Source organism: Narcine bancroftii, chromosome 6, assembly GCF_036971445.1.
Source record: "Narcine bancroftii isolate sNarBan1 chromosome 6, sNarBan1.hap1, whole genome shotgun sequence".
NCBI lineage: Eukaryota > Metazoa > Chordata > Chondrichthyes > Torpediniformes > Narcinidae > Narcine > Narcine bancroftii.
This window is the reverse complement of record NC_091474.1, coordinates 181,400,851-181,427,484: the sequence shown is the minus strand read 5'-3', so window position 1 is coordinate 181,427,484 and position 26,634 is coordinate 181,400,851. Positions and strand designations below refer to the sequence as shown.

At 40.0% G+C, this 26,634-nt stretch overlaps 1 protein-coding gene and 1 long non-coding RNA gene across 7 annotated transcripts in view; one reads left to right on the top strand and one right to left on the bottom strand.

Moving 5' to 3' along the window:
- Positions 1 to 24,209, top strand: part of LOC138736813 (uncharacterized) — a 28,038-nt gene extending 3,829 nt beyond the window's left edge. Inside the window, exons 1-5 of one of the 2 annotated variants that reach the window (XR_011340600.1) lie at positions 8,981 to 9,473; positions 9,577 to 9,684; positions 13,636 to 13,714; positions 16,522 to 16,727; positions 23,717 to 24,209. This is a non-coding gene — a long non-coding RNA (uncharacterized lncRNA). Of the gene's footprint in view, positions 1 to 8,980; positions 9,474 to 9,576; positions 9,685 to 13,635; positions 13,715 to 16,521; positions 16,728 to 23,716 lie in introns of those variants that run through there. The other variant, XR_011340601.1, reaches the window with a different exon arrangement.
- Positions 16,894 to 26,634, bottom strand: part of LOC138736812 (synaptotagmin-like protein 1) — a 192,213-nt gene continuing 182,472 nt past the window's right edge. For all 5 annotated transcript variants that reach the window (XM_069886859.1, XM_069886862.1, XM_069886864.1 and 2 more), the window contains 2 exons: positions 19,700 to 19,905; positions 16,894 to 17,465 (listed from right to left, as the gene is read on the bottom strand). In XM_069886859.1, the coding sequence (XP_069742960.1) occupies positions 17,326 to 17,465; positions 19,700 to 19,905 (346 nt within the window). In that variant the 3' untranslated portion in view covers positions 16,894 to 17,325. The remainder of the gene's footprint in view (positions 17,466 to 19,699; positions 19,906 to 26,634) is intronic.

Below are 26,634 nucleotides of genomic sequence, written 5' to 3'. Positions count from 1 at the left end.
AATACTATATCAGTTTTTAAAAAAAAAACCTTCATCCATCAGCCAAGACGTGCCGTACAGCCATCAAACAATGATGACTGTGTGACGGCCTGCAATTGCAGAGATTGGGCCGACACATCGCGCAGCAGCAGACGCAGACAGAGTTCGCTAAAACGACTCCCAGAACAACGAACCGGCAGGAGTAGAAGCTGGGGCAGCATCAGACCAACAGCCCTAGAATGGTGTTGGTCAGGCGGCCCAGCTAACTCAGCAGAAACAGGCTGGGGAAGAATGGCATTCATATACATGGATGTTCCCGCCTGCTATTGTTATTCATACGCCTGACTCAGTCAATCAGCAAAAAATTTCTTTGTAGCGGTCATCTGCAGCTGTGTATTCTATTGCTTCCACTTTTTTTAATGCCTTTACCTGTGTTACTGCTGTGTGGCATTCCTCTGCATGATGGATTTAGCACAGCTGGTAAAAGTTTATTTTCAACAGAGGAGTTACTAGCCCAGAAGACAATCTCAAGTAAATGACCAGGATTTGGACTCCATCTACCAACAGGAGCAAACACTGACAGGAAGCAGCAAGAACACTAGCAAAAGGTGAATGCTACCTTCCTGATTGAGAACACCAGATCATTATGGCAGCGTTTAAGTAAGTTCCGCTTTTCTCTTGTGGTTTAGTTAGTACTTTATTATAGTCTGATGGTACCATTGAGAACTTGTTTCAGTGTACTGGCATCTGAATCACTGTATGCAAGACAGATTATTTCTATATGTACTGCCATTGAAGCTAACAATCTCAGAATTATTATCCAGTCAGATACAATGTATTGTTATGCAATAAAACAGCCCCTTACAGTTAGAGCAAGAAGCAAAAGAGAGCCACGTCAGAGTTACTGAGTGACTGTGGATTCTCTTCCAGCTTTCCTGGACCCTCTGCATCAACTCAAGACTTCAGTTCAAATCGACAGCAACATGAGCCCAGATCCAAACTTCAGACATGATAAGGAAGCCTTCAAGGCCCATGGCAAAGCCTTCTTACCCTCTTAAATGAATCCCAGTTCCGATATCTGGTTTTCATGAGCCAGTGTCCGCAGCACGCAGCCTGATGTGAGTCTTTTGACCTCACGCCTGTATGCAGGAATTAGCAAGATATGGTCTGAGTATTGTAAGGTAAAACATCATGAGATGGGAATGTGTAAGGAGTTACCCTGCCCTGTACAGGGCTGTAACAAGATGTAAATGCATCCTTGTACTTACAAGATAAGAGAGACATTGATGGATTGAGAGGCAGGAAGCTAGCAGGGAAAGGATAGCAACAGTTTTAGTCATTGGACAAGTAATGATATGATGATGTTCTAAGCATGTATCCAAGGGTATAAAAAATCACCATTTTGCTGATAACGGCAGAATGCATTCTCCGACTAACATGGTTAGTCGCAAGTGTTACAATCCGGTAATAAAGAACAAAGAACCCTGATTTCGACTCAGTCTGGTGTTTGTCTCACTCATTCATGAACAAAGCAGACCTAACAGTATTCAAGGTGGGGGCAGGGGACAGCTGTCACAAATGTGCGCTCTAGGAACATTTATGTAGACCAAATTGAAGATAATATCTGTCAAAAACAAAAGTCGACAGATAATGTGATTGTAGTAAAAATTCAAAAATATTGGAGGAACTCAGCAGGTCTTGCAGCGTCCATAATAGGTAAATGTATGTAACTCATGCTTCAGGCCTGAGACCTTTTTCAAGCTATGAGTAAAAATCAGGCAGCCACTTGAATTAAAAGGCTGGGGAGAAGGGAAGACTGGTCAGGGGAGGAGTACGGACCAGCAGACAAAAATTGTTAATTGGATAGAGTCAGTCGAGAGGAATAGTGAGAATTGATATGGGGGAGTGGGTGGTGGTGTTTTAGGTTCTGTGGAAGCATAGCTGGGGAAAGGAGACAGAGGGAAAAAGAAAGAGAAAGCCCTTTCACACTTGCTTCCCAGTAAATCAGTCGTTCAGTATCCTGGGATAGGAATGGGGGCTTGAGCTTTCACACTAGACCACTCCTAACTGAGACACTGAGCATTTTCACACTTGCAAGGGTTTATACCTGACGTTTGATCTGATCTACCTTTGGAAGTGCCTGTAATGCAATTGCCCATTTCACACTTGCCTGATCTCAATGCCAGAGTCTGCAAATGCCGGGAATTGTACTAAGGATTGAGGTCGGCAATCCCCAGCATGAGATGACGTCATCTGATGCCGACACTGAGCAGATTTTGCTTTCACACTTGCCACTTTAATGGCCGATTGGCATTTGATTCCTGGGATCACTGGCAAGTATGAAAGGGGCTTGAATGAGAGGAAAGGAGAAATAGGAATGGGGAAGGGGAGAGATTGGGGAGCAGGAGCTACAGAAATCAGAAATATCAATGTTAATGCTATCCAGTTGGAGGGTTCCCAAATGGAATAGGTGGTGTTGTTTCTACAATTTGTGAATGTTCTCAGTCTGGCAGTACATGAGACCTTGGACAGACATGATGGCATTGGAATGCTGCGGATTGAAATAGGTGGCCTCTGGGAGATCCCTGATAATATAGTGGACAGAGTCCAGTTTCTCCGATGTAGAGGAGACCACAACAGGAGTACCAGATGCAGCAGATGAATCCTGCAAATTCACAAGTGAAATATTGCTTCACTTGAAAGGACTACTTGGAGCCCTGAACAGAGGTGAAAGATGGCAAATGATGGGAAGGGAGGAGTGGATCCGGGAGGCCGAGAGGAGAAGAGAAAATATGTCTGGTGGTGGGATCACATAGTGGGTGATGGAAATGGCAGAGGGTGATTTGTGGATCTAGAGGCTAGTGGTATGGTAGGTGAGGACATCCTTGTCACACTTGTGATTGGAAGGGCCAGGGGCAGATGTGCGAGTAATGGAGGATATTTTGGTGAGAGCTGAGTTGATGGTGATAGAGGGAAAGCCATTTTTTTTTTAAGGAGGACATCTTGAACATCCTAGCATGGAAGACATCATTCCTAGGAGAAGATACAATGGAGACAGAGGAATTAAGAGAGAGGAATGGAATCCTAATGGGACAAGGTTTGAAGAGGTTTAGTTGATGTAGTTGTGGGAGTTAGTGGGTTTGCAAAAGATGTCTGTCAAGAGTTTGTCTCCCGAGATAGACAGAGAGATTGAAAAAAACCAGACTGTTCCTAGAGATGGACCAAGTGAATTTGAGGTCAGGTGGAAGTTAACAGCAAAGTGGATGAAATGATGAGCTCATCATGAATGCATGAGGCAGCCCCAAAGTAGTTGTCAATGCAGCAGAGGAAGATTTGAGAACCTTTGCCTGTATGGGCTTGTAGCATAGATTGCTCCATGTATTCTCTCTCTTGATTGCAAAGTTGACATATTGTTGGATCTTTGGCAGGACTGTTTTTAATTAGATATGATTGAAGTCACCGGCAGCAATCATCCAGCCATCAGGTGATTTGTCAGGGCCTTGTAGATAGCTTCGAATTGCTCTTTCATTTCTTCCCCATCATTTGCAGATGGAGGAACATAGACTTGTCGCAGTCACATACTTTTCTTCATCAGGAATGGTGCCAGTGGCCACTGACGATGTAAGTGATGCGACACAGAGGGGGTAATGGCGCACATGCGCGGGTGTTTTAAGTATCAGTATATGGGTGATGGATCTCAGACGCAGGAGGAGATGAGTGAGAGCATCAGGATGACAGTGAGCCAATGAGAAGGTCAGAGGAGTTTGGCTGCATGGTGTTTGTGGAGTTGAAGAATGCAATGTTGTGTCGAGAGAATAATAAAGAAATTTGACTTCATGGTGTGTGCTGAAAGAAATGAGCGAGTGTATTCTTTATTTGTTTGTAAGCTGTGATAAATCAGGGCTTTTACAAGTGGTGACCCCGTAAGTTCACAGTACCTTCTAATTTAAAATAGACTGTGATGAGGATAAACCCCTTACAGGAGAAGTTGGGGAGGTCAAACTGAAGATTCCATCTCCCCTTTTTTTATTAATAATACACCAGCATGGTTCATGATCCTGGTAATGCATTTCTCTACCCTCACTGTGATGAGTCAGAAGATGAAGTGCAGTTTACTTGTGGAGCATCTTCCAGAGCAGATTGTCTGTGAAGTGGAGCATGTCTTGGTTGATCCAGATGGTAATCTCCAATACAATATGCTTAAGTGGCATACTCAGCCATCTAAGGAGACTCATATTGCCTAGGCAATAGGCAACCATCACAGATATTGAGGAGGTGGCACAGGCTAGCTGGGACAGACTCTGCCGAAGGTGATTTTTGGAAACAGAGGTTCTATCTCATCATGTTCTAGAGCATTTGGTGAGTATCTTTCAAATGTCCACTCTTGATCAGTTGGTGGATCATGCTGACCTCATTGTGTCCATGAACTCTGCATTGAAGATAGAAGGATTGGATTCTTCCCCTAATCAACAGGAACCTTGTGAAGCACCAGCGCCTTATCAATTGAAGGCAACATCGACATGGATCAAATGTTTGTCCGCGGTTCTCCTTGGCGTGCATGCTACTGCTAAGGAAGATCTTGGATGTTCAGTGGCAGAGCTGGTATATGGCACTACATTAACCTTGCAGAGCGAGTTTGTGAATCCAAGTCCAAGCACCACGCTCTATGATCCGGCTAGTTACGTTGATAATTTTCAGGAAAACATGAGATTACTCCAACCTTTTCCTACATGGGTAGGCATCAGCTATGATGTCACCTGAAGACTTTTGTGATTGACAGGAATGGAAAACCTGACACAGTTTCCATGGACAGGTTGAAGCTAGCGTATATCGACGGTCCATGTTCTGTGTCAGAGCCAGAGTCGGAGGATCAGTCGCACCCTTGCCGTCAGACTGTACATCTCCTGTCTTGCACAATTATACGAGGTTGGGCTGAACTGTCAGCCCTCCAGACCATTACGTAGTGGGACAGTTCCAATCAGTCTCCTCCTTGCACAGCTCAGAGGCTGTGTTGGGGGGGTGCAGGGGAAGGGTGCGAGGTTGTCATGGTCACAGATGAAGCAACATAGACTTGTCTTGGTTGCATACTTATCTTCATGGAGAGCGGTGCTGGTTACTGATGATGATGTAAGCGATGCAACGCAAGTGAGTAATAGTGTGAATGCACGGGTGTGTTAAGCATCAGTAAATGGGTCCCAGACACAGAAGGAGAGTGAGAGTGTCAGGATCACCTGTGCAGCAGTGAGCCAATGAGAAGGTCAAAGAAGTTTGGCTGGCTGGTGTTTGGGGAGTTGAAGAATGCAATGTTGTATCTTGTGAATAATAAAGTTGACTTTATGCTGAAAGAAACATGTGAGTGTATTCTTTATAAGCTGTGATAAATCAGTGCTCTTACACACTGCTGCGTTGAGACTGTTGTGAGTTCTCTGCATAAGTAGAAAGGCCTACACTTCACCATTAAGAGCTCACTCTGTTGAGCAGTGACCCTTTATGGCAGAGACATTTGTATTCCAGCCCTTATAGATGTAGATGTATAACCTCCCTCCTCAGGTCTTACCAGAAGTCGGAGTATTTCTGGTTGCCCGAAAGGAGATAAGGCCTTCCAGCTGGATAGCCAAATCCAGAGCCCTGGAGCCATGTTCCTATAATTATAAGAACATAGAAGTCCTTTATTTCCTTTGATTCAAATGAGGCAATAATGTACAGTAAATAAGGCTTTCGAAGTGTGCAGTGGGATCTGGACCAGCTGGAACAAATAGGCTGTAGAGTGACAGACAGAAATTAATGAGGATAAGTGTGAGGCGTTGTTCTTTGGGAGGAAGAAAAATTATAAAACTTGCATGGTAAATGATAGGGAACTGTGTTAAGAGCCCAGAGGACCCAAAACCCTGCAGCAATAGATATTCACCAATACAAATGGTTGCTTAAACAAAAGTTGCTTTTAATTATCTTTAAACATGAAAACAGAATCACATTTAACTTATCACTGTTGACTTAACTAACCTAACTTAACCCCCTTCAAACTCTAAGCATACGTGCATGTAATGTGTGTGTAAGTTCAGAGAAGTTCTTTGATTTACAGTCCAATCTCATTTCTCACTTCCCCAAGTTCACTGGTTGCAAGAAATTCTTATACTGTGCACAGAATTTAATATTTATAAAGTTCACCAGGCTTTGGTGAATGAAAGGCAAATGGTTACCGATCAGGAAGGTTCTTGTTGATTTTCAGAAAGAGATTTGTTGTATGCTGACATCCATAACTGATTCCTTTTTTAATCAGCCACTTCAGTGTCTTTATGAAGAAGCTTGCCCCCTCAGGGTTCTCCAGATGATAACCTCTTTCTTTCAGGTCACCACAGAGTTCCTTTTTGTTTCTCTTATTTCAAGTGAAACATTAGACAGTCCTCTTGCATGAACCATGAGGACTTTGACCAGGCTGAACTAAGCACTCACAACTCATCTTCCAAATGGAGTTTTTCACAAGCTTGCTAGCTTGTCCTGCTCCAGTCCCAATTGCTGCTGCCTAATGTAGAACTGTTCTCACACACACACACACACACACACACACACACACACACACACACACAAAGCCTGTTTTACTCTCTCTGCTTGCAAAACCATATGACCATCCTAGAGCAGCAAGTTCCACTCCAAACAGAATGCAGCTCTGACAAGCTCTTTCATCTATTGCCTTTTGAAAACAACAATATCCATTAGTGAAGTATCTTGGGTACTCTCCAAAGCTTCTGCAAAGGTTCTGGTGCTGATATGTCTAGCATTAGCAGAGCTCCAGTATTTTAAATAAGATCTGTTTTAAAGTGTTTGTATGTGACCTACACTAAAAACCTTCCCCAAGTTATCTCCCAAAAATATACTGTAACAACTGCATAGTGCAGCAGAACAGATGTATCTCAAACAAACACCATGGCTTGACTAGACTGGCAGGGAGAGGAGCCCTCCCAGTCAGATCCTTACTGTACATCTGGAACATCAATCACAATACATGTTGTCCCTGAGATGACTGAGATGGAGTGAAGACAGTCATCTAATTCTTTGGAGAATGCAGATTCTTTAAGAGTATGTGAAGAAGGATGCATAGGTCCAGGTTCATCCCCTGCAGCAGTGTGACAGAGGACTCTCTGATTTATGGGCTGTTCTTAGGGATGGAGAATCAGACATCCAGAACTGCTGGAAGATTATCAACTTGGTAAAAGATGCACTTTGGTCTGCCCAAAACCTGTGTTCAGCAAACAGAAATGTTGATGCTGCAAGAGTATGTGCTGGAGATTGTTCTGAGGCTCAGGGAAGCCAATGGGAGGACACTTTAGGGAAGGTCCACAGTCTAGAAACCTTCCATTACTAGGCATTGAGGGGTTGAGAATGAAGGAAAGCCCCTGAAAAATAGAGGGGGAGTAACAACAAGGAGCCACAGTGGAGGTAATGATGTAAATATAAATTAATGTAACAATGCACAGTGATGGAATTGCATGTATAGGAATATGACTTCAAATAATTTTCCTTTTGTAAATGATTTATTGAGAATAAAATCTATTTTTTAAAATAAATCTGGGAATACAAATACATAATTCCTTGAAAGTGGCATTGCAGGTGGGTTTTTGGAACATTGGTTTTTGTAAATTAAAGTATTGAATAAAGGAGTTGGGAAGTTGTGCTGAGGTTGTGTAAAGCATTAGTGAGGTCCAATTTGGAGTACTGTGTGCAGTTTAAATCACTTATTTACAGGTAAGATATAAATAAGATTGAAAGATTACAGAGAATATTTATGTTGCCAGAACTTCAAAAGCTGAGTTGTAAGGAAAAGTTTAATCCTTGGTGTGTCAGAAAATGAAAGGAGATTTGATTGAGATAAACAATTATTTAGGGTTAGTGCAAGCAGGCTTTCATTGAGGTTGGGTGAGACAAGAACTAGAGGTAATAGGTTAAGGGTGAAAGGTTAAATGTTTAAGAGGATCATTAGATGCAATTCTTCATTCAGACATAGAAGAGAGTGTGGAACAAGCTGCCAGAGGAGGCAATGAATACTAGCTAAATTTTGTCACTTATATGTAGATAGGCTAGATCTATAGATGGGAGGAGTATAAAGAGGAATGAGTTCTTTGGATTGAGAATGATGTGAAATGGCAGGTCTACTTTGTCTACTGGATCAGTCTATCATGTGAATCTTAGGATGAGGTGGAAGCAAGTTGTGTGGTGATTGAGGATGGATCTCCAGAGGGAAAGAGATTAACACATTTCTGGAAATATCTTCTGTGGTAGATTCATGTTCCAGCAAGTGGTTTGAGGATAAACTTCAGAGAGTGGCAGAATAGCAAGACTAGGAAGGTGAAGATACATTGACACTTGATCTAATACTCTTGCATATATGGACAGATACAGATTTGTACATTGTAGAAGTCAACTTCTACAATGTACAGGTGCAAGTTATTAGTTCTTGGCAGAATACATAGTTCAATGTGGACTAGAGGGCCAAAGGGTCTGTTTTTGGGTGGTATACCCTTTTTACACTGAAAAGCCACACTATTGCCATATACATGACCCATCTCTGGAAGCCGGCTTTCTTGTTCACACACAACAAGAAAAGCCGGGTTGGTGAGTCCTTTTCCACAGCAAGCTGGCTTTCGAAAGCAAAAGAGGGGGGATGTGTAGCACAGCAGATTCAGCATCTAGAATGATGTGAAATGTATGCGCTGGGCAGTGACATTGCTCTGAACACAATAATGGTGATGGAACAGCAGCTACATTTGATAGCCATGTAATCCTAGAATGCAAGCAAATATTCTGCACATTGTAATCAATTTTATTAAGCATGCAATGTCGCAATTGTGTGAACAACATGTTCGTGTGATCAGAAAAATGTTCAAGGAGAATTTGAAGAGAAACAGGAAGATACATAGACCTTGAATGCCATAAACTGAGACATTTGGTTCTTCTGAATTAATTCGCACTGGTATCTCATAAAAGAATGTGGAGGAGAGAGAGAGGCTGCAGGGGCCCACGCTCTGACCTAATGACCTCAACAATTTTGATGAAGATGAGTGATGGAGTCACTTTTGTATGTCTCAGAACGCTTTTGACTTTGTATTGGAACTCACTGAGCCTCACCTGAGGCGCAAGACAACAAACTGGCAACAGCTTCTGGAACCTTGGCTTAGACTCACCATTGCTTTGTGGTGGTATACTACCTCATGTGAATATCAATCTATCAGTTGTATTTTTGGTGTCTGTCTCGCCACTCTCTGTGCGTTGGTACACCAGGTTACTGGAGCACTTAGGAAGGCCCATTCTAAATGTTTTTTTTCTAACTGCCAAGTGATGCGTGTCTCCTGGAGACAATGGACAGATTTATGGAATGGGGTTATCAAATGTGTGCTGGTGCCATTGATCATCGCCCTGTATGATGTTGCAAAAGCCTACTACAATCAGAATGGGTGGTACTCAATTGTTCTTCAAGCTGTTATTGTCTACAACTATTGGTAAGGATCTTGGCCTGAGTTACAATTATCTGTCTTTATCAGTGATTGATGTGTTTCATATGTTGATCTATACACTCATTCTTTTGTTTTTCCAACTTCACAGATGTGTATGTGGGTTGACCTGGTTGCACACATGATTCTCGAGTTTTAGCCAATTTCACCCATCTACAGAAAGGCCGAAGATCAAGCAGGATACCTCTTCCCACATGAAGTAAGTTTATACACCCCACAGTACTGTGATGTATGTGTGGATCACACAATAAATTGTGTTTTTAATCATCTCATGTAACCATCTAGGATACAATGAAAATGAAATATTTGTGTGTTAAACTGAAGGAATGGTTGACTGACTACTTCAAATGAAACTTATGACAAGTTCAAGGATCCGGTTCTATCCTGTTATTGTAAAGCTAGCACTAGAAGACATTAGTGAACTGACTGTGATTTCAGAGGTTGTATAAAGTACTTGTGCATCGACATTGCTCACCCCACAGAAATCCAGAACTGTTAATAGAGTAGAAATCCCCATGTATCTGAAAGGACACCCAGCTTACCCCCTCACGAACTAGATGATGAAGGGATTCACTAACCACCACGCACTCGATCAACGGCAGCAAAACTTTAACTTACATTTGAGCTCAGCAAGGATGGTGGTAGAGAATGCTTTTGGATGTCTCAAAGGTCACTGGAAGAGCCTGGCCAAGCGACTTGATATTTGTATGACATTTGTATCGGATGTTGTTGTGGCGTTATACAGAATATATGTAAGCTCAGCAAGGAGCAATTCTTGCCAGAGTGGATCGCTGAACTACCCGATCTCCCTGAGCTTTTAAATCACGGTGCACAAGCACCAGGAGCTATTATGTCTCTTCAGTAAACTAATTCTGTCCATTCTGTAAACATAAGATGATTAAGTCAACAAATAACATCTTTTAGCAAATGTTTATGACACATGTCAGAAATTTTTAGTGCACTTAAAGCATGTAAAGAACAATAAGAGTGCAAATATAACTGGGCAAAGTAAGAAATCACCTCTTACGATGTTCAAAAGTGGTAAAGGCACAAATCAGTGGGGATTCATTTTAAATCACTCGAGCAGCTGGAGGATGGAGGACTAGATGATTCACATCTGTCTGGATTAAACTGATATTGTCATGTGGCGGGGAATAGTAATGGTGCCTCTGGGATGCAGAAGCATTGTACTGGCATACAGGAGTTTGGTGCTATGGAGAGGGAGCAGGGAGCTGTACTACAGGGGCAGCCATGAGTGAAATCAGCTCTTGTAGAAGTGAGGCTTGATCCTCATATCCTGCTGAATGCTTTTGAGCACGGTGTCAAAACAATAAATCTGATGTGCTAACGTCTCCAGCATCAGCACTGCTGCTGGTGGTGGGAGATGCAGCAGGAATAGGCTCGGGGGAATTTGAATCCTCCACGTTGCTCAGCAGAGCATATGGGTTGGCAGAGTGGCTTGACCTCCAGATAGAATGGTACAAGTCAAAATAGGGCCAGTCCCGACGCCCTCTGCCACTCCAACCGTTATAACCCATGACCTGATGAAATTTCTTGCGAAGGTTTTTCAACTTTGTTATTACCTGGGCTTTGGTCTGTTCAAAGCCACAGTCCCTGAAATGAGTGTCCAGCCTTTGGTCTGTTCAAAGCCACAGTCCCTGAGATGAGTGGCCAGCCTTTCGATGAGTGGCCCGTCTTTGGTCTGTTCAAAGTCACAGTCCCTGACATGAGTGGCCAGCCTTTGGAACATCATGCTATTCTTCACTGTGCCCATTAACTGGCGATTTATTTAACCATATAACCACTTACAGCAGTAAGTGGCCAGTTCGGCCCTACTAGTCCATGCCATAACAAATCCCCACCCTCCTAGTCCCACTGACCAGCACCCGGTCCATACCCCTCCAGTCCTCTCCTATCCATGTAACTATCCAGTCTTTCCTTAAATGTAACCAATGATCCCTCCTCAACCACGTCTGCCGGAAGCTCATTCCACATCCCTACCACCCTTTGCGTAAAGAAATTTCCCCTCATGTTCCCCTTATAATTTTCCCCCTTCAATCTTAAACCATGCCCTCTAGTTTGAATCTCCCCCACTCTTAATTGAAAAAGCCTATCCACGTTTACTCTGTCTGTCCCTTTTAAAATCTTAAACACCTCTATCAAGTCCCCTCTCAATCTTCAACGCTCCAAAGAAAAAAAGCCCCAGTCTGCACAACCTTTCCCTGTAACTCAAACCTTGAAATCCTGTCCACATTCTCGTGAACCTTCTCTGCACTCTCTCTATTTTGTTTATATCTTTCCTATAATTTGGTGACCAAAACTGTACACTGTACTCCAAATTTGGCCTCACCAATGCCTTGTACAATTTCATCATAACCTCCCTACTCTTGAATTCAATACTCCGATTTGTGAAGGCCAACATTCCAAATGCCTTCTTCACCACACCATCTACCTGAGTATCAGCCTTGAGGGTACTATTGACCACAACTCCTAAATCCCTTTGTTGCTCTGCACATCTCAATAGCCTACCATTTAATGCATATGACCTATTTAGATTTGGCTTTCCAAAATGTAACACCTCACACTTATCTGTATTAAATTCTATCAGCCATTTCTCAGCCCACACCTCCAGCCTTCCTAAATCACCTTTTAATCTACGGTAATCTACCTCACTGTCCACAACACCACCAATCTCCTTGCTCTTCCCTAAAACTACCCTAAAACTAACAGAATTATGATCACTAGACCCAACTGGATCTCCAACTTTAATGTCTGATACCTGACCTAGCTCGTTCCCTAACAGGAGATCCAGTATTACACTGTCCTGAGTCGGTTCTTCTACTAATTGATTCAGAAAACAATCTTAAACAAATTTAACGAACTCTAGCCCATCCAGCCCTCTAACTGTATGGGTATCCCAATCAATGTGAGGGAAGTTAAAATCTCCCATGATCACTACCTTATGATGCTCACATATACGTTATCTCTCTACACATTTGTTCTAGTTTTCTTGACCCATTTGGTGGTCTGTAATACACCCCTATTAGCACCCTCATGCCTCCTTCACCCCTCAATTCCACCCAAACAGCCTCACTGGACTATCCCTCCAGACCATCTTGCCACCTCACGGCAGTAATGTCCTCCTTAACAAGCAGAGCAACTCCTCCCCCTTTTTTACCCCCTGATCTATCTCATCTAAAACAAATGTATCCTGGAACGTTAAGTTGCCAGTCCTTCCCCTCTTGTAGCCAGGTCTCACTAATTGCCACAATATCGTGACCTCAAGTATCTGTCCATGCTCTAAGCTCATCTACCTTGTTCACTATGCTTCTTGCATTAAAATATATGCATTTCAGAGAATGACCCTCACATACATTCTCTTTTCTACCTTCTACCCTAATCTCCATCCTACCTTTGTTATCGTTTTTATTCTTATCTAGGTGGCCATGCTCCCTTGACACTGCTCTCACACTCTGTTCTCCACCCCCCGCCAAACTAGTTTAAACCTTCCCCCACAGCTCTAGCAAATCTGCTTGCCAGCACATTGGTCCCCCTCCACTTCAAGTGGAGTCCATCTCTTTTGTACAGGTCCGACCTTCCCCAGAAGAGATCCCAATGATCCAGAAATCTTATCCCTTGCCCCCTGCACCATCTCTTTCTTCTTGTCCCCTGAGTATTAGATGTTCACGGATTTTGTTATCCTCCCAGTTGCAACACAGGGTGAGAGCTGAATGTATCCTGACTTTTGCCGAGTTTGTTGATGTTGATTAATTTTAAAATTCCCACATTTACGTCGCATGCAAAAGATATCATCATGATGTCATCTTCCCTCCTCGTTTTGACCCAGCAACATGACTGGCCCCGCTTCGGCTCTAACACTACCTTCCTTAGCAGATAAAAACCAAGCAAGTTCAGACCCCCAATCCACCTTCAACATATTTACACAGCTAGGCAAAGCGTTGGCAAAGCAGATAATACCCAGCTTGAATCCTCTGAGTAAATGGGGTTGGAATGTTCTATGATTCTATTAATCCTTTGTAGCAGAACTTGTGTAGACTTATCTTGACTTCCAGATCTGACTTTAAAGTTGACTTATACAATGTATAAATCTGTATCTGTCCTGATACACAATGTTTCTTTTCCTTCCTAGTCTTGGTATTCTGCCACTCTCTGGAAAGATTGAAGTTTATCTGCAAACCTCTTGCTGGAGCATGAACCTACCACAGAAGGTATTTCCAGAAAATTGATCTCTTTCCCTCTGGAGATCCATCCTCCATGAGCTCCACACTCAATCGCCACACAAGCTCCTTTCACCTCTTCCAGTAGACCAGTAATTTTCAAACTCTTATCTTTCCACTCACATACCACCTTAAGTAATCCCTTACTAATCACAGAACACCTACAGCATGGGGATTAAAGTGGTATGTGAGAGGAAATTAAAAAGTTTGAAAACCATTGCAGTAGACAAAGTAGACCTGTCATTTCACATCATTCTCAATCCATAGAACTCTTTCCTTTATATTCTTCCTTCTCCCCTTTCCTAATTTGTTCCAACCTATGTGACATTTGTGGAATCTTCTGCCACATTAATAATTAGCATTTTCTTGCCTTCAATTGTTTATTTTTCATTGTGAACATTGAACCCCTCTGCAGTCCCCTTCTCTGATTTAATGTGAGAACTAAGAGGCCTACTGAGAAAATAGACCAGAGAAATGTAAAAATAAGAATGGAAAGCAAAGGAGGAACATGAAACAAAATATTAATTTGGAGAAGACATACATTTACAAGAAGAGACATAATCTTACATCCCAGGCCGAAATGTTGACTGACCATTTCTATGCATGGATGCTGCCTCACCTATTGAATTCCAACATCTGCAGCTTTTTGATTTTCTTTTGTGACTTAAGAGCCTTTTGTTTCTTTCTTGGATGGAATCACAGCCAATCAGCTTTCTTAGTCAAACAGAATTTGTTCTCATTGACTCTGTCCAAATAAAAGGTGTTTGCTGCATACAGCCATATGCATGTAAGCTATGAATAACAACATGAGATAGATGGAAATTTCTTTTGTTCAGATCTTCTTAGATCCCTTTTCTTGCCTCCTTTTCCAGTGCATAAACAACTCCTCATCCAAGCAGATTCTCATAGTATGGTCTCCTCTCCATAGTGGAAAGCAATTTTGAGATTGAGAACTGAAGTACATATTGCATCAACAAAAGTTTCACTTCTATTCTTGACATCTCATACTGATTCAATCAGCGCTGGTACCAAAGTTGGGGGGGGGGGGGGGGGGGGCAATTTCAGGCATCCCCTCCACAAATTAGGTATTGTAGACACCCCCCCCCCCCCACCACCACCAACAGCACTAAGCATAACTAGTCTCCACACAATATAAGCACCGCATTTACCTGTTACGTCGAAGGGAGAGAGAAGTGTTACAGCACCAGTGCACAGAGGAGGTTCATGGTAGGTAGATAGACACCACCACCACCTCCTCCCCCCCCCCCCCGATGGTTACCCTAATGCCCCAATTAGACTTGTTTTGATGCCAACCCTGGTTTCAATAAAGCTCAATCAATGTATGTGAGAAACAGTTCATCCTCATTACAGTCAAATGCAGCAGAATTTAATTACTTCTGATAATGAATAATTCTGGCAGTTTTTGTTTTGTCTCACATTTTCAGAGCTCACAGTAAATGCATTGCTTCTTAAAATTATGCCTCCTTTGGATTGATCTTTTGTTTCATGTCCCTCCATCATCTCCTCAAAAATGATCAGCAAACTCCAATACTAGGGACTCAACACTCCACTGTGTAATTGGATCATGGATTTCCTGATCTTTAGACCACAATCAGTGAGGATTGGTAAGAACATCTCCATCAATACCGGAGCTATGTTCTTAGCCCCCTGCTCTACTCGCTTTACACCTATGACTGTGTGGCTTGATACGGCAACACCACCATCTGATGATACAGTAGTGGGTTGTATATAAAGAGATGATGAGTCAGCATGCAAGAGGGAGATTGAAAACTTGACTGAATGGTGCATCGACAATAACCTCCCACTCAATTTTACCAAAACCAAGAAGCTGATTGATGACTTCAAGATGGGAAACCCAGATGTGTCTGATCCAGTGATCATTGGGAGATCAGAGGTGGAGACAGTGACCAAATTTAAATGCTTTGGGGTTTCTATCTTGGAGAATCATTCCTATACTCAACACGCTAATGACACGTGAAAAAAGCTCATCAGCGCCTCTGCTTCCTCAGGGGTTTGTGGAGGTTTGGTATGACACCAGAAATTCTGGAAAATTTCTACAGAGGTGTGGTGGAAAATGTGTAGAGCACCTGCATCATGGTCTGTTATGGGGATAGGGTGGCCATTTCAAAGGAAGACATGGTGATAGGTTACTCACACACAAACATATACGCTGTGTGTTTGCATTTGTTGTTTTTGCAATACCATTTAACCATGTCCTCCTTATGTGGGACACCAATACCCTCGAGCATAAAGCCATGCAAAAGATAATGGACACAGCCCAGGATATCACTGGCAAACCCTTTCCCATCTTTGAGAACATCTACAGAGAGCAGCAGCAATCATCAAGGATCCACACCATCCAGCACACATTCTGTTCTTGCTGCCACCAACAGGAAAGAGGTTAAGATGCCACAAGACTCACACTATCAGGTTCCCCTCCACCATCAGAATCCTCAACAACAAACATCAGGGACTCATTTACTTTTGTTCTTTATTGTTTTTTTTTCCTCTCTGCATTGCACAGTTGTGTACATTGTGTACAATTTTATTGCACTGCCAATAAGTGGTAATTCTGCCTGGGCCGCAGGTAAAAGAATCTCAGGGTTGTATGTGATGTGTTTTTGTACTCCGATAATAAATCTGAAATCTTAGCTTTCCATTCTCTTTCCAACTTTAAATCTCTCTGGTGCATTATTCATCTAAGGCCTCATCTTTTTGTTTTCATCTCGCTTCCCTTTCTCCAGATTTTTAAATCTGTTTTTCTCTTACCTTTACAGATCTAACCTTTAAAAGATCATTGACCTGAAAAATTAATTTATTTAATGACTGCAGATAAAGTCGTCATAGTGTGACAAGAGGCACAAATGAGAAATGTAGTACTACAGATAGGGTGTTGCTTACCTAGACAGTCTCCTGGAGAAATTCAGCAGGTCGAGCAGGCCATCAGTGGGAGAAAAAAAAACTGTCAATGTTTTTCCCAAAGGTATGATCATTGAATTTTCCAATTTCAGTTAATGTCACCACTTTGTCTTCTGAACTACTTCAATTCTTTCCCAAAGGCTAGATTTATTTGATGGGACGATATTGTATTCATCCTGTTTTTTGAAATGTGTACTTATATCGTACATTTGAGAAATGAATTAAATGCATTGTGATACAATATTTTAATATATGAACAACAAAAATGGTACATAGAAATTGCTTGCCTAATTTTTTTTCCAATGAGAAATGATGTGTGCTTATTCAACTTTCCCAACATTGTATATGGCATTTCATTACAGTCAGTTTTTGACCCCGTCTATGCAAACTGCACACAGGCTTCCCTTTCCAATACAATTTATCCTCCTAGACTTTCTCTTGTGTTTTAAAATTTCATCCCATCATTCTTCAAATGATGCTTCTTATTTAGTAATTTACTTGTTCAATTTGAAAAATAAACCCCAGCCTTACTCTGAAACCCATCACCCCTCAAAAGAGGAATTAATTGATTAAAAATATAGAAAGCACAACTTATTGGGATTTCTGCTTGTCATGGTTTTCAAGTTCAAGTTGAACCTAAAACCAAGTAAAACTGAAGTTCTTTACTTCCTTTTTGTCATAGTTGGCCTGAGAGGCAGTGAAGCTTCCACCCATTCATTTGGTTTGGATATCATGTCCTTCCAGAGAGCAGCCTCCTCTTCACTGGAGTCCATCCAATCCACATTTTGGCCATAGCTATTCCCTATGGGAAAAGAAAGAGGTATGTAATAGGCTTGCACCACTGATAAGCTTAAGTCATCTCAGACACATTCAGTGAATTACTTTGAAGAGCACTCAATTATCTAATGTTTCAAGAATAGGACTTGACTTGAACTTGCCACCTTCCATTTAAAAGATGATTATTCCAAACAAAAAGCAGTGAAGGAAAATTAAGGTGTTTTGTGCTCAGCTTTATGTATTCAATTTCATTAAGCTGAAACACGACAGGGTCAGAGCCTCACAGTAAGGAGAAGCAGGCCCTTTGGTCCACCAAGTTCGCACTGACCATTAATCTCATTCTGTCTAAATTCTCAGCAAGTCTCTATTGAATATACCATTCACTTACACACTAGAGTCAACCTATAGCGGTCGATTAACCTACCATCTTTGCATATTTTTGGGATATGAGAGGAAACCAGAGCACCTGCAGGAAGTCTATGCAGTCACTGGCAATGTGCAAACTCACACAAACAGCTCCCAAGGTCCGTATTGAACCTGGTTCTTGGTCTTGTGAGGCGGTAAATCTACAAGCTGTGTCACTTGAGATATACTTGTACACTATTGATAGAATTATTTCAGAGAACGATGAGAATGAAAAATTGTGGTCTTAACAGCAAATGAGATTGGTTTAAGGAGAGACTTCATGGAAATAAGAGAAGGAAGAGTAAAATAGGGATACAGAGAAAATTAGAGTATAGGAGCTTGATTGGACAATTAAACTCTGTTGAGCCTAAGGGCCTTGTTTTAATTTCCTTCTGAGCAATATTTCAATTTTCAAATTAATACTTAAATAATAAGTTTACACTTTAATCCAGCATCCTCAGGATTGGCATTACAATCCACACCAATGCACATACCGGAGAAAATAATCTTGGCCATTAAACTCATCTACAGCTGTACATTGCAGTGATTAAATGAACTGTCCTTATTTCAAAGAAAATAATTGTGATGTTTTCTCACCAGGGCCACCACTGCAATAGCTAAACACGACTTCAGATAACTAATTCTGTATTTTAAAAGTACTGAAAGAAAGATTTGTATTTACATTTACATTTGCATTGATACAAAATATTCAAAGATATTTTTGAAATAATAATGTGGTAAAATTTCTTTGGAATAGAGGCAATAAGCAATCAACAAGCTTTTACAAATGGCAAAATGAAAATTATGAGATTGTTTTTTGGGAAAAAAATATTGGTCGGTATTAGGAGGATAATTCCCTTGCTCTTTGAATTAAGTTGTTCGAATATTTATGTTGAGATGAGAGAGCAGATATGGAATTTGGTTTAACACTTGTGTTGTAGATATTCAGGTAATTATAACTATTCCAATGAATCTAAAATAGACAAATAATGATTAAACATCACTTTTTATTAGTTATAGAAAGCATGTGCAGTCAACAAATGCAAAGGCTCTGCTAATGTAGTAGCATCCTGAGGGGGAAAAAGTAGATTACATGGTTTATTGGATTTGAATACTGTTTTTTTACCATTCAAATCTATGTTTTCAGCTATCACAAGTCAATAGGATGAATATCATCACTCAAATAGTTGCAAATGATCCAACTTTATTCTTTATTACTGCATTGATCAAGCTGGCCAACCTTTATCAGTCAATGTTAGCATTATGAAAGAATGCAGTAGAAAAGGAAATATCATCATTATATCAGGGCTGATCTAAATTCCTATGGCAGTAAAGAGTGAGGTTTACTCTACTATCTGGCCTATATGACACCAAGCCTAGAGGTCCATTCCCTGGCTCTTACATTTTAATTACTTCAAAACTCATACAAATCATTTCAATCAATTTATTTTAAATCTAACATTTAAGTGTAAGCAGAATTTTATGAAAATTTATTTAATCGTGATTGTATAGGTTCTTTCAATTAATTTGTGTGATTGGACGTGGCAATAGTTTGCACTGGTGCATACAGAGTGTAACATTGCAACATTAGGAATCTCCCCGAGGAAAAATGTCTTTCAAACACCCCACTCCCACTGATTACTAAACAAGGATAGAAAGTATAGCAGCTCTTTTCACCTCTGCTGTTTCCAGATAAAGCATTTACAAATATTTTGGATAGAGGCACCTGTACAGTTACAGGGGCAAGTTTTAAGAAAAATTTTGTATCATCTATGCAAACTTCTATCTTTAGCAACATTAAATTGTGTTTGAAGCAAATTATAGTGAGAAGATTGCAACTCAAACTATTAATACCTGTGCCCAGATTAAGGCGAACTCCTCCAAGAAACTGATTAGTAAATGTTTCATGGTCCCAAATTGATAATTCTGCAGAGGCCTCCATTATTTCATCCAACCTAAACCCATCATATACCATAGTATGATTGTAGGTAGGATTAACGTTCTTCTTTACCACTCGGGTCTTCTGCCTGCTCTTCTTACTGGTGTCTGGTAAAATATAACTGGGAGAAAAGCAGCAACAGGGTTAGTTTTGATATTAAATTCTATAACAATGAATTTGTTTTCAAGCATCCAATAGATGAATTTGAAGTTCAAATTCTACTGCACATATTCTATTTTACCCTAGATTCCAAAAAGAAACAAAAGTAGTAAAATCTTACATGGAGTTAATGCAGCAGAGATGCATAATATTTTAAAAGGACATAAAATTCCAACGAAATTCAGTATTTTTTTAAAAATTAGCTTTCCCAAATCATCTCTATCCATTAAAAAAATCTCATTATGCTGCAACATATAATCTGTTGCTAATAATTGTTAATTCACGAATACTGACTTAGTTTAGCTTGACTGTTCCATCCATAAGACATATAAGGGAGCAGAAGTAGGCCACTCAGCCCATTAAATCTGCTCTGCCATTCCATCATGAACTGATCTATTCTTCCACTCAGCCACACTCCCCTGAGACTCTGACGATTCAGATGCCTATTAATCTCTCCCTTACATACACCCAATGACTTGGCCATGAAATATTTTTAAAATGAAAATATAACTTTAATTGCATCCAATAAATCAAGAAATGATATATTCTTGTCATCCTTCAGATGGGACTACTATTTTTAGATGAGCTCAGCAAGGGAAATATTTTGACCAAAATTAACAGGGAAATTTTCATACCTAAACAATACAATTAGTGTGAGAGTAGTTAACTTTCTAACTTTGATCTTTGTTCTGAAAAGTGCAAAAGCATAAAAATATTTAAACTGATCTCAATTGAGTTCTCTAAGAATTAACTTTAATTTAAGTTCAAAAATATTCTCTGTTTTAAAGAAGAAATCAAGAAATACTTATTTAGTACACACAAATAATTCTTTAGATTCCTTGTCCAAACTTTTCAATTATTATATTAGAAGATACAAATGTTTGATGCACAAGAGACCATTCAGCTCTTCAGGTAGGTCAGAGCTGGTTCTTCAGTTGGAAGTATCTGCTCAAATCATATTTCAGTTTGTCTTCTACATATTTATCTGTTTATTCAGTGATGCAAATGCTGGCTTATTAACTTTTTTTTTGGTAAAGCATTTCCAGGTTCTTAGCAGCTTTCCTAGCCATTACTTTCACCCTATTAAACTTACTCTTTGCCTCTTGTAAATTGATTCATCAATCAGTGGAATAAATCTTTCAACATTTACTTAAGAATCTAAAGAAGTGTCATTAATATTAGATTAAATTACTTTTGTTCTGGTGAAGACAATTCCGTTTTCCATTAATTTTGCATGCGAGTGTGTATGTGTGGATATATATGCATACAAGGGGAATGGTCATGTACAAAAGTAAAATAAATTTGATAGATTTAATCTACACCTCTATCTTTCAATCCAACAAATGTTTGACTAATTGTAATTTTTTCATGACATATAATTTTTGTAAAATTATATCATCTACTTATTTGCACATTGCCCAAATCAGACTTATTCTTTTTAAATAACATAAATTAAACTCCTGGAAATACCCAGAGTTTCAGCCAGCATTTATAGAAATATAGCTGGCTTCTTGTTCCTTATTGATGACTTGTCATCACAATCAAAACTGATGCAAGGTCATTAACCTGAAACCTGAATTTTATTTCCCTTGTCGAGATGCAGCTTGGCCTCCTGGGTTTTACCAACATTCTTTTTTTTTCATTTTGGATCTGCAAGTTTTCCTTTTCATTTCTTTCTAGAATTTGCTTTTCACCTAATTGTTTACCTTCTCCATTAATTTAGCAACATAAATCCCAGCACTGATACTTGGGACATTACACTCTCATCACTTCAAATGCAGTGCTCTCCATAATACTTGGAACATTTTTCCTTTATTTGCCCCTGTGCTCCACAGTTTTAAATTTATAATCAGACAATTCACATGTAATTAAAGTGCACATTCCAGATTTTATTCAAGGTTATCTGTATATTTTTTGGTTTGACTATGTAGAAATTATAGCACTTTTTATACATAGTCCCTCATTTCAGGGCTCCGTGATATTTTGGACATAGCAATGGTATATATAGTAAAGCAGTCATGTTTAGCACTTTTTTGCATAGCTCTTGTATGCAATGAAAGATTAAAGTCACTGATTCATGGGCATCACCAAGTGCGGAGCATCTTCTCTGGTAAATCTCTGCCAGGCCTTTACTGCAGACACCTTTAGCTCCTGCTTGTTTTGGGAGTTTATCCCCTTATGTTTTCTTTTCAGCATATGGAAGGCATGCACAATTGGATTTAGATCAGTGACTTGGCCATTCAAGAATTTTCTAGTTTTTAACTTTGAGGAACTCCTTTGGCATATGTTTGAGATCATTGTCTTCCTGTAGGATGAAGCACCATCCAATGAATTTGGAGGCATTTGATCGAACTTGAGCAAATAAGATATTTCTATCCAACTTCAAAATTAATTTTGCTACTGCCATCAGCAGTTACATTATCCATGAAGATAAGTATGCCACTACCTGTGGCAGCCATACATGGCCAAGCCATAACACCCCCACCACCATGTTTCACAGATGAGGTGGTATGCTTTGGATCTAGGGCATTTCCATTATGCCACCACATTTTGTTCTTGCCATCATTTAGGTTAATCTTGGTCTTATATGTCTATAAGACCTTTTTTTTTCCAGAAATCTGCAGGATCTTTTAAGTACTTCTTGGCAAACTGAAATCTGCTGTCCTCTTTCTGTGGCTAACTAGTGGTTTGTAATGTAGCCTCTGTATTTCTGTTCATGAAGTCTTCTGCAGACAATAGTCATTTACATTCTTTCACACCTGCCTCCTGAAGAGTGTTTCTGATCTGGGGGACAGGTGTTTGGGGATTTTTCTTCATTATGATGAAAATTTTTCTGTCAACAGCAGTGGAGGTCTTGCTTGACCTACCAGTCCCTTTGTGATAACTGAGCCCAGCAGTACACTCTTTCTTCATACTGATGTTCCAAATAGTTGATTTTGGTCATCCTAAGGTTTGGGTGATGTCCTTTACTGTTATTTTCTTGTTTCTCAGTCTCATAATTACTTATTTGACTTTCATTGGCTTAACTCTTGACAATGTTGAAAAATGGCAACAACAGACTCCAAAGGTGATCGAAAGCTTAGGAGCAAGAGTAGTTTTCTTGGATCTGCTGCAATGAAGCATTAACAAATACCTGTAAATCCAAATGTCCCAAATATTATGGTGTCCTGAAATGGAGGATCTATATATAAAAGTGCTGTAATTTCCACATGGTCTAACCAAAATGTATACAAATAATCTTGAATAAAATCTGGAATGTGCACTTTAACACAGGTGAATTGTTTGATTACAAATTTAAAACTGTGGAGCAGAGGGGCAAATGAAGGAAAAAAAAGTGTCTTTGTCCCAAACATTATGGAGGATACTGTATATTCACCAGCTTCTTCATCTTTAATAATGTAGATGGTACTTTGGTATCTTTCCTGCTCACTTGCATTCATAAGAAATACTGTGACAGACAGAAATGAGTGATTAGTTCCTCCTACCAAGTCATTTGCTGATTTTACAACTAATCCGGCTTCCAGGTGACACAGCAGGGGGTTCAAAAAATAAATTCAATTCAGTGGACTCGTAACATTCCCTTGTGACAATTGAGAATGATATAACTCCTAATTTTATTCAGAGGTATTTTCAGTTGTCTGAATTGAAGCTATGATACCTTTCAAGATTATTTCATGTCCATTTAAAAAAAAATTAACCTCATTCTCTGCATTTTACTTTAATTTATTGCAAGAAATAACTAATGTCTCAAGGTTTTTTTCTCTATTTTCCAGACACCTTCCAGTTCATTGAAGAGAATACCAACAACACATCTCAGTCCAACTACAGCCAAGAAAGCACATTAACAACTCTACTTCATCAAAAGCCTATGTAAGTTCAGCATGTCCCTGACTAGTTTTTATAAATGCACCACAGAAAGCATCCGAGCTTGGTACAGAAAATGCTCTGCGCAAAACTATACGTAACTGCAGAGAGTTGTGAACACAGTTCAGGCCATCAATCAGGCCAACCTCCCTTCCATCAACTCTATGTATGCTTCTCACCCTTCTCGATGAAAACATGACCCTCTTGATTCAAGGATAGAGCTTCTCTCCTGCTGTTATCAGACACTTGAATTGACCTTTCATGGATAAAAGATAATGCCCATGGTCCTGTGTCATTTTTATTTTCTCAGTATCTTGTACTTTGTCTATGGTGTTTTATTATTGCACGACCTGTTGTACTTTAGTATGGGTTGATTTGCCTAGATTGCATTCAAAAAAAGCTGCATCCCTTGACAATAAATAATTCAATTTAATTCTTTCTTGTGATGAAGTTAATATTGTTTGTTGTACAATAGAATATTTGCTAAACAATTTACCCCACAACATCTCTAATTTATTAGGAATGTACAAATCCTGGGTGATATAATTGTAACCTTAACTCTGTAGCTTACCTAATAGCTTTTTTTTATACCCCTTGCTTATGTTCTACTTTTGCCATAAATGTCTTCAAAGACCTTTGAGAATATTACTTCCAAAGATTAGAGACCCTCAAAGTTTAAAAAAAAATCCCTTTCTGTTTTAAATAGACAAACTCTTATTTTTGACTCAGGGACTAGATTTTCCCATGAAAGGATACATATCTATTATATTTTAACAATCTGATAAAATACCAATCGATGCCTGATTTTGGTTTGCTGCCAATGTCCTGTCCATGCTAATATGCACCAGGAAAACCCTCAAGGGCTCATCATGTCAGGCAACATCCATGGAGAGAACTGGACAGTCAAAGTTTCAGGTCAGCATTTTTTTTCCCATTTACTAGTATCTATTTATCTACAAAATGTTAAAAGAACATGGTTATTTTCTCTTCGTCTTATTTTTCCTAATTGCAATGCTATAACATATTTAATAAGGTTTCAGCATTTTTCCAGTGACAGGTGTTAAACTAACTTGCAGTTCATTTGATGCCTCCCATCTCCCTTTCATTTGTAAAAAAAATATACATGCAATATTTTCCAACCTAGTGAAAATGTACTTGAATCCAGTGAACTTTGGAAAATTAAAACCAGCACATCAACTACTTTACAAGTCACTCCTTTTAAGACTTCATGATTGCATTGATATAGAGACACCAAGATAGGTCTTCAGAGATGAATAGTAAGGCACTGGGGAGAACTGAGGTCCAAGTTTATCATCTTGTACCGGGATGCAGGAATAAAGATTGTTTTGTGTACAATCCAGCTAGTCAACCCATATATAGTACAGCATAAAAACACAGTGCAGATAAAGGGCAATGTTATTTCACTAATGTGAGGTTCATTCATGATAACAGCAGGAAGAAGCTGTTCTTGACTCTGGTGTTGCATGATCTCATTCTCTGAAATCTTCTTCCCGACGGGAGTTGGAGGAAAGTGAGAGCAGGGTCAGAATGAGTTTTTAACATGTTGCCAGTGTTTCTAAAGCAGTGGGAAGTGTCGCTGGAAGGGAAGGGGTGGGCACAATGGTCTGAGCTGCATTTGCACTCCACCCTCCCCCCCCATCCCATGCTTTCTTGCGGTCTTGGGCAGAGCAGTTCCTGTTCCACATGGCGATACACTCTGACACTGACACCCTTGCCGGGGAAGGAGAGGAGGCAGGGGAAATGTAGAATTTCTTCCAGAGGAAGTTGAAATGCAGATGAGATTTCTTGGCTGGTTGGTTTGTAGGAGCAGTGGACTGTCAAGTCGGCAAATGGAATGTTGGTCTTCATGGCTAGAAGAATCGAATTTATCAGCAGAGAGATTATGCTGCAACTTTTCAAGGTACTGGTGAGGCCGCATCTGAAGTACTTTGTACAGTCCTCGTCTCCTTACTTGAGGAAGGAAGAACTAGCTTTGGAGGCGGTGCAAGGGAGGTTTGCCAAGTTGATTCCAGAGATGAGAGGGTTAGTCTATGATGACAGATTGAGTTGTCTGGGACTGTACTCACTGAAATTTAGAAGAATGAGAGTGGATCTTATAGAAACATAAACTTATGAAAGGTATAGATAAGATAGAGGCGGGTGAGTTGTTTTCCATTGGTGGGGGAGACAAGAATTAGGGAACATGTCGTCAAGTTTCAACATAGTAGATTTAGGATGGAGATGAGGAGGAACTGCTGTTCCCAGAAGGTGAAACCTGCCTCAGAAAATATATTTAAGACAAGGTTGGATACATTTTTACATAGTAGGGGAATTAAGGGATATGGGAGAAAGGGCAGGTAGGTGGAGATGAGCCTATCATCAGTTCAACCAAGATCGCTTTGAATGACTGAACAGGCTTGATGGGCCAAATGGCCTACTCCTGCTCCTATTTCATCGATTTGGATCTAGAGACTTGTCGGGTACCAGTTTCAATGATTTGCTCAGTACCATTGTTTTGATGATTTTAATTTTCCCTTGTTCCTCTCTCCCTTATGATTTACAATTATTTGTGGCATGTTATTTTCATTTTCTTGTAGTGAAGATTGCTGCAAAAATACCTGTACAAATTGTCTGCCATCTCTTTGGTTTCTCTTATTAATTCAGCAAAGCAGTACATCAACAAATGCACTGAAAATATTAATCATTATTCTTAGGATTTATAGAAATTATAATGTATATATTATCTGCTGTAAACTGTGACTTGAAACACCCACAGAATTTAATGTTCTAATGTAATCTCAACAGAGGTATCTGAAATTCATTACTG